This window comes from Mastigoproctus giganteus, chromosome 4 (genome assembly GCF_048544385.1).
Source record: "Mastigoproctus giganteus isolate SK-2022 chromosome 4, ASM4854438v1, whole genome shotgun sequence".
In the NCBI taxonomy this organism is placed as follows: domain Eukaryota; kingdom Metazoa; phylum Arthropoda; class Arachnida; order Uropygi; family Thelyphonidae; genus Mastigoproctus; species Mastigoproctus giganteus.
The window spans coordinates 120060384-120074023 of record NC_143578.1 but is presented as its reverse complement, the minus strand read 5'-3'; the positions used below and the strand labels follow the sequence as shown (position 1 = coordinate 120074023).

The window sequence follows — 13640 nt, the reverse complement described above, 5'->3', positions numbered from 1 at the left end:
GGTTCTGAGAACATGACATGGATTTTCACCATCTTCCCTGGCCCCTGCATTCACCTGATCTCAATCCTATTGAGAGTGTGTGAGATATGCTGGAGAGAGCTATTTGGCCACAAAGTCCTCTTCCTTCAGCTCTGTTGTGTCTATGCAATATTTTGCTGGAAGAATGGTTACAATTACACCAAAATTTACAAAAATACTTTATATGTCATTTTGCACACTTGCTGTTATTCAAAACAAAGACTGCCTGATTCGACACTGAATAAAGGTTCATATTTTTTTGACTAGTGTGTGTATAACTTAGTTGATTTGTCTGGAGGCACTGATCTACTTATGACTTCAGCTGACAGAGTGATTGCCCACAAAACTTGCTACAATTGCAATCCACATTTTCATTACTTTCCATTATTAGCTACCGCCTATAGATGTGAAAATCAATAATTTTCTGAGTAGTGAAAGGGACTGAATGCCACACTGCTATAACCTTTGTGTTCAACGATGTCGAAGTCAAATGCAGAGCATTGGCGAGAGTATAGAGCAAGCCAACCTAATGAAATAAAGATGGAGGTAGATTTGTTTTGGGGATTGAATTTCTAGAGCATATGGTGGATCTGATGAACTGTTTAAAGTCCTTGCTGTGTGAAAAGTAGGCCTCACTTTATGCTTCTTAGCTAATCTATATATGTTGACCTTCAACTGTGGAAAGTATGGGAACATAAAGTTAGACAAGTCTGCAGAGACATTGTGTTCTGCAGAAGAGGTACCTAAACTCATTAGTGCAGGGGGAAAATAAGAATTCTTAATCCTAACATGGAAAATATAACTGAATGCTCTAGCTAGCATTAAAAAAAAAAAAGCATGTTGTGTACCCTGTATGCACAAAAGATGTTTTATGTGAAAACATCTTTGATGAAAATCAGAACCATTTTAAATTCGAACAGCTAGAACCGAAGTCATGAACGATGTAGCGTTTTATGCTCACACCTGCTACTTACTGTAACGAATCAACATTAGTGTCATTAGTCATACTTCTGACCGAAATATTTACTATGAACGATGTAATGTTTTATGCACATGCTGGCTACTTACTCTATCTAATCAATCTTTGGAAGAGGTTGGCAAAATCCAAGCCAATAGCCTAATTACCTGTTTGATTGTAGCCATTTGTTGAATAGTATGATTGCAACAATACAAGTAATTGTATTGTTGCGATCCACATTTTCATTACTTTCCATTATTAGCTACCGCCTATAGATGAGAAAATCAATAATTTTCTGAGTAGTGAAAGGGACTGAATGCCACACTGCTATAACCTTTGTGTTCAACGATGTCGAAGTCAAATGCAGAGCATTGGCGAGAGTATAGAGCAAGCCAACCTAATGAAATAAAGATGGAGGTAGCAATGAGTGCACGAGAACGACAAAGACTATCGAGATGGCATAAAAGACAAACAGAAAATCAAGTGTTGGATTTAGCAGTGCCTTCAACCAGCAATGTTGCCTCATCTAACAATGATGTATCTAAAGTGAGTATTAATTATGTGCAACTGGACATTTCTCCAATTGCGGAGCTTATGAGTTCAAAAGATCAGGCTCCTTATCTTTACACTGACTACTATTTACATAAGAAGGTGCATTGAGAGTTTGAAAGGATGCTTATGAAAAATGATTTGTGTTCTGTATGCTACATTTGCGATTGTCTATGGTTCAAAAATGGCACAAAGAAACCAGCTGCTAAAGATGTACATTGACATGCACTGTGTTTAGAATGTTGACATAGACAGGATCCTTGTGTGTAATAGCTGTAGAGGATCACTTAAGAACAACACCATTCCAGCACTACCTAAGTCGAATGACTTTGTCTACCCAGAAATTCCATCGCGTCATTTACCGAAGGTGGATGTAGTGACAGAGAGGCTTATTTCTCCTCGCTTACCATTCATTCAAATAAGGCACCTGAGACATAAATACAGACAATCTGTTATTCTGGGCCAAGTGATCAGCGTGCCAGTTTCAGTTAACACAATGCTCCATCACCTGCCAAGGGAGATTGACGACGATCATTGTATAAACATGCATAAAAAATGCAAGAAAGTAGACAAATCCAGTGTCCAGCTATTTGATCAGGTTAGTAAGAATGTGGGTGGTTAAAGCGTAGCTTCAATATTTGACCGACCCACCTCTATTGATTGTATCAAATCATGATAGATCAATCATTTTTTAATGACAGTCACATGGACATTAATTTGGATGTCATAAGCAAAATGTTTCCGATCGAGGAAAGTCTCATCGCCGCTCCACATTGTGGAGCGATGATGAATATCTTAGAATTCCCACAGTAGAAACTAACGTACCACAGAGCTTAATGTTTGATGAGCATGCAGAGGAACTATCCTTTCCCAGCATTTATCTTGGCCAATTCAGAACGTTCAGAGAGAATTTATGTGCATCTCTGTTCATGATGGCAATGAGTGAGCTCAGACCATCTGACTGACGTGGCATTACTCCATATCATCTCCTTTACATAGCAATGAAGATAATGAGATTAAGAACGAGAGGCTCTGTAATGATGGCTTTCAAATACATAGGTAAAGATACAAAACTGCTTTTGGATTGACCAAGTTCAATCCAAAGAATACATTAACCAGAAATCTAAAACAATTTGGCCTTCCTAAGGGCAATTCCAAACTACCTATTACTGGGCTCAACGTAAGTATAATCTATTTGCTATGATTAGACAGCTCAGTAAACCCATAAATGTTCTTGACACTGAATGCCATTGAAATCAGTTGGCTGCGCTTGCTTCAGCTATTGTACAAGTTACAGAAAAAGAGGCACGATATCAGTGAGGACAACTTGAGCGACTTGGACTTCATGCAGAAGGCGACGCTAGTGGATGCTGTAACTTGTATGACATATACTTCATGTAGATTGTGGATGTAATTATGAATATTTGCAGTCGAAACGTCATAGCTCATTTGGTCAATTTTATGTGCTCAACTTTTTCGAGCGTATAGAATTTCAACATCACGGTAGTCCACACGTGCACATTTTACTCTGTCTAAATAGCGCTCCCCAAGATCCTTTGGGTGAGAACAAAGAAGATGGTATCATAGTGATTGACAAGTTAGAGTTTGTCTCCATTAGTGAGGCATTGAGGAGCATCAAGCTTCAAACTCACAAACTTACATTTGCGTGTTACCATAGTGCCAGGTAAATGACAAACATGTCAATTTGAAGCAACATTCATGCCTTGTCATATGAATGGTGCTTCAAATCGACAAAATCATGTCACAAAATCTTCATTTCCGTCTTTGACACCTGTTTCGTTCCCTTGGAATTCACTATTCTGTCACAATTTTGCGACGTGGAAATGATGTGTTGCAAAATCGTGACAGATTGGTTTTACTTCAGTCCAAAATTTAGTAGGTGCCTCCAAAGACGTTTTCACATCAAAAAAAATTTTTAAAAATATATGTATTAAATATTACAGAGTTAAAAATGATAAAACAGCACTGATGCTTTCAAAAGTTACCACCTCCTTTGCCAACACCAGCACCACCTTAACACCAGCAGGATCACGGCTTGATACATATTACTGGAGAAACATGGAAATTATCTTCCACGGCTACACAGAGACTGCAAATGACCTGGAAGCATGCTGGGTAATGATGTTGATGATACATTTGCCATTATACAGGAAGAATTCTTAATTTTCTTAATCGGTTCCATGTGCCTTCAGTAGTTTGTACCTAGCTGTGATTGTGCTGGTGTTATTTAAGGATGTACCCTAACCAACATTCCCTCTAATTTTTTTTACAGCTGCACAGACCTTCCACTGCTCTGAGTAGAAAATTTTTACATGACCTGACATCTGCACGGCACTTTAAAAGTTTTCTGTAATATACATAATAAGAATATTTACAATGAAAATTGAAAAACATCATATTTTGTATTTTATTTATTAATTGAAAGGTACAATAAAAATGATCACAACAAAGAAGATTATTTCACATTTCGAGAACTTTTTCTCATATGTTCTTATTAGAAATTCAATGACAATAAACACTATCTAGATTAATTTTGCACCCAGATGAAAGATAAGTCTTAATCATCAGATCATCCAAATGGTTAACTTCCAGTCTTTCTAGATTTACATTTGATGGATTTCATGACACTGAATCCACATTCACATTAAGCACTAGAAGCTTAAAATGTTCCACAGATGTCAACAAGAATTGACAGTTCTTTAAATTCTTCGTTTCTGAGCATATAGTTCAACATATCAGTGAACAACTTAATTGAACCACTCTTAACCTTCTCAGAAATAAATTTCAAATGACAGTACTGATGCGATATTATTGTGGCAATGCTTTCGTTTATTGTAATGGTAGCTGAGTATTTTTTATTAGTTGTTTAACATTCTCTTCTCCAAATTCAAAATTGGTTGCATTTGTCATAGCAATTGGGTCAAAAGCTTGCCATTCTCTTAACTCATCATTGGGAAATCTATTGTCCAAGTGATTACACACGTTTAACGAATAGACTAATAGGCGTATTATCGACGTCTTGACATGTTTAGTATAGTGAAATGACAAAACATCACATTCTCTGACATTGGCTAATTCTTCTAGCTTTCCTTTTTTAATAGACAACCTACTGAACATTGTATATACTGTTCATAACAGTGTTTCTATATCCCTCATGATTGACACTTTTTTTCCCATGCATTGTCTGATCCCAGGTCTTCTCTGTGGACAATGCAATGTTGTTCAGACAGATGCTTTATTTCCCGTCAAAGAATTGCTGCCACACCATTATTCTTTCCAAGCATAACATATGCTCTGTCTGATGTAAACATCATCTTTTGAAGATCAAGATTGTTCTTGATATAAAACGTTCTTATTGCTTCAATAATTATACTGTCACATGCAGTTAGTTTCAAAATACCTACAAACACAGTCCTATAGAAAGTTTCATTTCTCGGTCAAAACTTAAAATGCAAAATTAACATTTTCTGTACAGAAATGTCTGTACCTCAGCAATTAATATATGGAAAGCAGATTTCCACATTTCTCCCATTATTTGTTTCTGCAGTACAAAGCTGATATATACTCAACAAATTCAAATGCATAGTTCTTGCTACACCAACTTCTGGTATATTTACATATTTGGATACATATGTGAATTTCTTGCGTGGAATGCATTGAAGCATTAATTTTAATTGCTAAGATAATGTTATCAATCAGCACCTTGACCATATTAGAGTCAGATTTCTGTCATGCATCTTGTTCCATCTTGCTTCACACTCTTTTGGAATTTCAGTTAAAATTGCAGAATTCCACCTTTCTTCTGGTCGTGTAATTTGGTAAGTGCATCTACATGAATTCTCTGGTTGAGATGCCGTTTTAAGTAATCTAACTTCCATTCTTCCTATGTTTTCCACTACCAAACTTGCCCCCAACTTTCGCTTCCACACAAATACAACATCACCAGTATCTCGATATTTAATAATATCATCAGTTGTTATTTTTTGTTTTTGATGCAAAGGTTCAGTTTCTACAAGCTGCAAAAGCCATTCTTCTTAAATGTTGCACCAACCTAGTTCTTCAAAACATTAACTCTCCTTCAGCCTTTCTTTTCAACATCTTAAGGATACTAAAAATAATAATTATTATTTTGCAATGCCAAACAAATTAATTATTAAGTGAAGAAACATAATTTTCTATAAACTGATTTTACCTTGTTCTAACAATTTTTAATAAAAATTAGAATTTTGCACCATACAGCATTGTATGGCTGTTGCTATTATTTCCACGATGAAAAGTAACACCGTTACTAATAAAAAGAACAGTGGATTGAAATAATTTTAATCTTTTAATAAAATGGGAAATACACACCACATAATTTACAACATTCTACATTCGCAAGGAATGCATAGAAAACTGGATGATAATACAGTTGTGTATTCAAAACTGGATTATCATCCAATTTTGTTTTCCTTGCGACTGTTAACGTTGCTTCCAGCAGCATTTTTACAAGAAAATTTCAGCATTTCAGTTACTGCATGGCCGCTCAACTTAGAGAGAACATTGACCATAACTGTAAAATTCCACTGTTGACAAAGGAGGTGATTACCTTAGAAAGCTTTGGTGCTGTTTTAATTCTGTGCTATTTAATTCTGTGATATTTATATATATACACGAAGTGTTTCAATTAAACACAGCACCTGGTGTGTTTTAATTGAGACACCTATTTTGCTTATTTTTAAGTTTGGGCTATTTATCATATGGACCTTTTTTGACATATTTTGGCTGAAATATTTTGAATTTGTAACCAAGTTACAAAGGAGGTTAGACAGGCGAAGGCAGATTACGAGAAATCTTTGGCAAAGGATCCAAAGAAAAACAACAAAGAGTTCTTTACTTATGTAAACTCTAGAAGGAAGGGGATGAATCAGATTGGTCCACTTGATATTGATGGTTCAACTGTTGATGATCCTGCTCAGGTAGCTAACAAACTAAATGAATATTTTGCATCGACATTCACACATGAGGAGTTATTGAGGGAGGGGAATGCCAGAGGTGTATTAAACTCTGGCAGTAAGCTAGATAATCTTGTAATAACCGAGAGTAAAGTGGAGGAGAAATTGTTGAAGATAAACATAAGAAAGGCACCTGGGGTGGATAGAATCTATCCAGTTATATTAAAGGAGGCAGCAAAGGAAGTAAGCAAACCCTTAGCCATAATTATGAGAGCTTCTCTGGACTCAGGGGAGGTACCCATGGACTGGAGATGTGCAAATGTGACCCCAATCCACAAAGGAGGATCAAAGGGAGACACAGGTAATTACAGACCTGTTAGTTTAACTTCTGTTCCGGGAAAATTAATGGAGGCACTGGTTAAAGAAGCATTGCAGGATCATCTAGACAAGACTTCAGTTATAGCTCGGACACAGCATGGGTCTTGTCTGACTAATTTGATTGGATACTATGAGTCACAAAGGAACTGGATGCAAAGAATAACTTTGATATCATATATTTGGATCTTAGAAAAGCCTTTGATACTGTTGCATATGGAAGACTGCTGCACAAATTGGAGCAGAGTGGCATTGGAGGCAAATTGCTGCTGTGAATAAAGGGATGGTTGAGTGGGAGAGGACAGAGTGGTAATCAATGGACACTGCACTTTGTGGAGTCCCTCAGGGTCCAATGATGGGTCCATTGTAGTTTTCTGTATTTATCAATGATACTGATGATGGTATATCAGGCTTAATGTCCAAGTTTGCAGACGATACGAAGGTTGGCAGGGTTGTTAATGACACTAATGGCACTACACTGCTGCAACAGGATCTAGAAAAGTTGAGCAGATGGGCTGAGAGGTGGCAAATGAAGTTTAACATTGACAAATGTAAAGCACTACATATGGGAAGCAGTAATCCCAAAATAACGTATCAACTCTATGGTACCACACTGACAGTGGTAGAGAATGAAAATGACCTGGGGGTAATTTTGCAGGCAGATATGAAGTTTTCTGAGCAGTGCAGACGGTCTGCAAGAGTAGCTCATGGTGTCTTGTCAATGATATACAGGAATTTTTCTAGCAGGGATAAGGAAGTGATTATCCCCTTGTATAAGGCAATGGTCAGACCACACCTTGAGTACTGTATACAGATCTGGAGGCCTCTTTTTAAGACGGATGTAGAGCAGTTGGAACGAGTATGGAGAAGGGCAACAAGATTAGTGAATGGAACAAAGGGTTGCCCATATGAAGAAAAGCTTAAGTTTTGCAAATTACAGTGTCTGGAGACTAGGCAACTGCGATGTGATCAGATTGAGGTGGTGTATAAAGCCTTGAATGGTTTGAGCATGCTCAATGCAGATGGGAATCTTCCTCTTGCTCAGAATAATCACCTGAGAGGGCATAAATTCAAATTGAGGAAAGACGGTTGTAGGATAAATATGTGGAAGTTTGCTTTTAGCCAATGGGTGGTTGATTGGTGGAACAAACTTCCATCTGTCGTCGTAGAAGTTGATAGCTTAAATAGATTCAAGGCAGAACTTGACAAACATTTGGAGCGAGTGGATGGGTGAAATAAAGGGGTTTTTTTTTTTGGCTGATGCTATATAAGCTTGCTTTCTTGCATCATGTGCCTTTGCTAATGCTAATAATCACATTAATTTTTCAGAGCTTACAAATTTTGACCAACAGTTCAAGGGGATGTCACAAATATTTTTAGTGGGAAATAATGATATTGGTCATTGAGAAACTTTGCAGTACAAATGTTTCTCCATTGCAGAATGCAATTATTGTTGGTTTTGTGGGAATGAACTAAATAAGCAACTGTAGTTAATCATGTGAAAGATTAATCTGTTTTATTAAAAATGTTGCAATAAAATCAAATACACCTCAATATAAACACTTAAACAATTTGTCAGTTTCATAAAGTCACTGTTTCTGACTATCAGGCCTATTGGATTGGCAGTTGAGCTATTGGACCTCCTTTTCCAATAGTTCAGTCCACATTTTTATAGCTCCAGAATGGAGCTTCCAAAATTTGGAAGCTCCATTCTGTTTACATTGATATGATGCTTACAAAATTCATTAGTTCATTCATTGGGGAAATGACAAATGCAGAAGGAAACATGAAATATAAATTATCGCAAGTCATGCTTAGCATGCATCCATCGTATTTAGTATTATAACAAGGAATAGCAACAATAGTATTATGTTTCTTGCCAGTTAAGAATGATCAGTAAATGATCAATTTTTTGAACTTCTAAACAGTTGGGTCCTGTTATAGACGCCATCTTTAAAACAGATATTTCTGTTTTATATCAGCATCAAAATAGCTCCTGTTTTCGATTTTATACTTTGTAGTTATAAGCCACAAAGGAAGAGAGAGAGAGAGAGAGAGAGAGAGAGAGAGAGAGAGAGGCAGAGAGAGGCAGGCTAGGTATTCAGGTTGATAGTTGCAACATGTCATTATCTGCCCCATCCCTGATTGGGTGTTCGATGGTTATGAACTTGCATCATTGAAACCATGCCCATATCTTAGCATTAGTCACCCACACACTAAGAAAATTATAATAGAGAAAGAAACTGTATATACTAGACTACCATAGGAATTGGCACCTTTTGCATGAGTAGCTGATGCACCAAAAATTCCTCAGGACAACAACAAAATTAAACACAGGTATTTATACAAAATGCATTTATTGTTTTTTTTTTTTTTTTTTGTTGTTGGCGCATTGGCTTCTGTGGCCATATGCACCTCCCAAAGTTTTTGCATTTTACTCTGATTCAAGCCCGAGGCGGGATTCGAACCTGCGACCTTTGCGTTACTAGGCAGGCACTTTACCCACCTGGCTAGCCCAGTCGGCTGTTGTTTTCTGTAGCTGGCTGACTTTTGATGGCCAGAGGATACTGTTGATTAACAATAATATATTAAAGTTATCTTCTAAAGATAACAGTAAAACTCTTTAAAATTGGCCACCCTTTTTTTTTTTTTCAAAATTTCCTATAATTTAGAGGGATATACCTAGCGTTTGAGAAGTTTGAAGAAGCATATCTCAATGAATACTAAGCTCTAACAACTTATTAATGTCTATAAATATTTATAATAACCAGAAAGTAGTGCTAGGGGTTAACAAATGAAAATAACAGTTCAGTTTGTTAGTTGTGAACAAACAAGAATAAGCAAAGACATAGAAAATGTTATGTACTGTAATGTCACTTTTAAATGTCTAGCAATATCAGTGAATGTGAAAATATACTTTTGCATTGAATATAAAAAGAAAATTAACTATTCTTCTTAAGGAATAATTATCATAATTTTATTTCGATTATATTAATTATTTTTTTTAATGTTAATTAATTATACAATTACCATTAATACATTATACAATTGCCATTAATACATTATACAATTACTTACACATTTTGATTTTATTAATGTACTGCGGAGAAATTCAATCAATTTCTCACATGTAAAAACAAAAATTGCTAAGTTTTGTTTCTGCCACCATTATAAATATAGCAGAGCAAAAACAATCAGCAGCTCAAGGTTATTCACTAGGGCTTTTCCTCACTTAGTGTTAGTGCAGAATGGAAAGCCAAGTGACTAATCATACAGTTATGACTCATTATGATGATGGCAAAAATATCTTGATTGTAGGGAATTATACCTATTGTTTGTATGCATCAGTAAGTTGCTGATTGTGGAAGAGATTAACCATAAATTTAATAAAGCTTAATTAAATATTTGTTTTCAGCTATATTCACACTGGGCATGTTCAATTTCTCTTTGCCCACAGATTTTCTAAAGTGTTGTCAAACTGGTCACCAGCTTTTGCAAGTATTGTATGACCACCCACATAGATGTAATTTTCAAGAGCGTTTTGCACTAAGTTACAAAGTGTACCGAACAAGAGACCACTAAAAGAAAGGAAAAATTCTAAGTTACACCGATGAGCCAAAACAATATGACCACCTACCTAATATATTGGTCCTCCATGTGCAGCCAAAACAGCTCATACCTGGCAAGGCATGGACGCTACAAGATTTCTAAATGTGTCTTGTGGTATATGGTACCAACACATAGCCAGCAGATCCTGCAATTCCTGTAAGGTCTGTGGTTGAGACACTCAAATCAGAATTGCTGTTCCAACACAAACCACAGATGTTCGATAGGATTGATGCCTTGGGAAATTTGGAGGCCAGGGCAAAACCTGAAAGTCTTCCTCATATTCCGCAAACCAGTCTTGAACAATCCAAGTGGTGTGGCATGGCACGTTATCCTGCTGAAAGGCGGCACTGCCAGAGGGGAAGCCCGTTGCCATGAAAGGGTGTACCTGGTCAGCAATCATGTTTAGGTAGGTAGTAGATGTCAGAGTGCCTGGCACATGGATGACTGGACCCAGAGTATCCCAGCAGAACATTGTCCAAAGCATGATACAGCCACCACCGGCTTGTTTTCGTCCTATGGTGCATCTAGGTGCCATCACTTCCCCAGGTAAATGACGCACACATACCCGGCCGTCCACATGGTGCAACAGGAAACGAGATTCATTGGACCAGACGGCTTTCTTCCAATCACTAAGGTCCAGTTTCAATGCTTGCGTGCCCATTGTAGGCGGCGAGTTGCGCACAATCGCCTTTCAGTTGCCACGTACCATCCGGGAGAGCCTTTGCTCACCTCAAGCATCGATGAGCTGTGGTCGTCCAACACCTCACCGGCAGTTCGTGGATTTCCCCTCCTCGGACCACTTTCAGTAGGTGAACCACGGCTGACCGTGAGCACCCCACCAACTGTGCCGTTTCAGATATGCTCTGACCCAGTCGTCTGGCCATTACAATTTTGGCCTTTGTCAAACTCACTTAAGTCCGCTGCCTTTCCCAGCTGAAGAACAAAAGTAACACTGATTAACGGAGCTCAGTATCAGGCATTTTTTATACCGTGTCCTGACCCGTGCATGCTCTGTAGTTCACCTGCAGTTGCCTCAATTTGCATAACGACTCGCTGGTCATAATGTTTTGGATCATCGATGAATAATATAGTTAAAGCTATGTGGCCTCAGAGAAATTTTAAGATACCTGCTAGAGTATCTTGTCCTTTGTCTGTTTCTGCAGTCAGCAGGACTTAAACTGCACTGATAGTGTAATGGTCTTAATTCTCACAGCAGAACAAACTTGCCTTTGGCAAGTTGCCCTGGTATTGCACTACTTTTAAACTTAGACCATGACTGTGTTAAAAGGTTAATTGGTCAGTTGTTTAAAATAAAAGGTGAGACTGCTATGACTCTTTCAGGACTAAATAGTCCTCATCAGATAGCAGGAAGTCTCTCTAGCAACAACAGTTAGGTACAGATAGCTTTAGTTATATAACAACTTTAAAAACCTTGAATTTGTGTACTGCATGGCAGCTCACACTGAATAACCTCTTTGCAACTGTTTTGTCTATGTATTTCCACTAGAGATACATAGTCTGACAACAGACCAGTTATCATAGTAGTCTCATCTTTTAAAAAGATGTCTAGTAAACCTTTTGGTGAGACAATGTACATGAAAGTAGTGCAACTCTAACTTACAATGACTAGTTTATTCTGTAGTGAGAATTAAGATCATTACATTATCATGCAATTTCAACTCTTGTGGTCACGAAAACAGTTGAAAGGAGAAGGTATTCCAGCTAATATCATATAAAGAGAGAAATGCGATCGTTGATATGAATACCGGATTGCTTTAATATTTCTTTATTTTATTTTATTTTTTTTTGTAAAATATGCCAGATTTCACAGAGTTAACTATAGTTGTCTGTTTTCCACAGCCAAAAAAACATATATCCGAATGAAGGTTAATAGATTTTTTGTTTTTTTGCCAATAATATGTATGTGAAAATCAAAAGCTTTACGCTTCCTAATAGCATCTATTATAAATTTCTTGTAGAAATTCATTCAGCATTAGTCTATTAGGAAAGTGCAACTCTATAGCACTGTAAGGGTATTTTATTTTATTTCAGAATAAAATCAAAATTTGTACACTTTATCCTTGTTCAGTATTGACCATGGGGAGACTTTCTGCTCTTACTGAAGACCGAATACTGAGTTCTAAGCACTATGGCTTGGTCTTGTGGACAATTATCATTATTCAAATGCATTATTTCCATTATCCAATAAGTTATTAATATTATTTTAAATTATATAGTTAATATCTTATTCACAAGAATATATCAATAAGATATTAACAATTTAGCAGAACCGTGGATAACAGTATTTGTCTCTAAGTTAAGCATATGCCCAAGCCTTGACATGGCTTGGTGCTCAGCCTTCCATGAGACTAAAAAGTCTCAACATTGAATGCAGGAAAATCATGAATTTTGATTAACTTCAGCTCTGCTTGATAAAAATTTTATACAGCCTTCCAAAATTGTGCAAAGAGCCTCCAATGAAATTATAAAAAAATAATTTAGGTGTGGGTGTAAAATTAAGCCTAAAGAAGCTTCATGCTTCTTAAAGCAAAATGTGTGAAATTAATCTCTCACACATTTTGGCATCTCATTTTTTAAATTAAATTAATAATTATAATCATTAGGTTGTATGGTTAGGTGCCTGGCCTCCTACTGATGAGATTGCAGTAGCCAATTAAACAGCACTATTTATGGGAGTATTGCCATCTAGTTCACACTGACATCTGGTAGCAATATTTTCACAGAATGAGATCAGTGCCACTCTGAAAAGACTATTTGTCTTGTTAGCGTGTGGTCTAAAATTATGGACAGTAAGTTCTGCTGTTTATAATAACCTACTATTTACCTTGGTGTGAATCTTCTTAATCTCAGTTTATTGAGTTCTCATTATTCATATCTTTTTACTCTTAGACCATGTTCATTGGATGCAGTGATATTTGGATATCTTGCTCCGCTTTTGAAAGCTCCATTTCCAAATGCAAATCTTCAGAGATCTCTTAAGGAGTATGATAACCTTAGTCGTTTTGTTGGCCGAATATTACAGCACTATTTTCCCTTATCACCAGAAGGTTTGTACTTTTTTTTAACATGTTAAAATTTCTCTTAATATTAATTGCAGTTCCACTCAGTTTTTGTGTAAGACGTATACAGGCTTATTTTACGGTTGTGATTTCTGT

At 36.7% G+C, this 13640-nt stretch overlaps 1 protein-coding gene across 2 annotated transcripts in view; it reads left to right on the top strand.

Moving 5' to 3' along the window:
* LOC150087024 (metaxin-1-like) overlaps positions 1 to 13640 on the top strand; it is a 132348-nt gene that overhangs the window by 75999 nt on the left and 42709 nt on the right. For both annotated transcript variants that reach the window (XM_090371753.1, XM_090371752.1), the window contains exon 7: positions 13375 to 13532. In XM_090371753.1, the coding sequence (XP_090227879.1) occupies positions 13375 to 13532 (158 nt within the window). The remainder of the gene's footprint in view (positions 1 to 13374; positions 13533 to 13640) is intronic.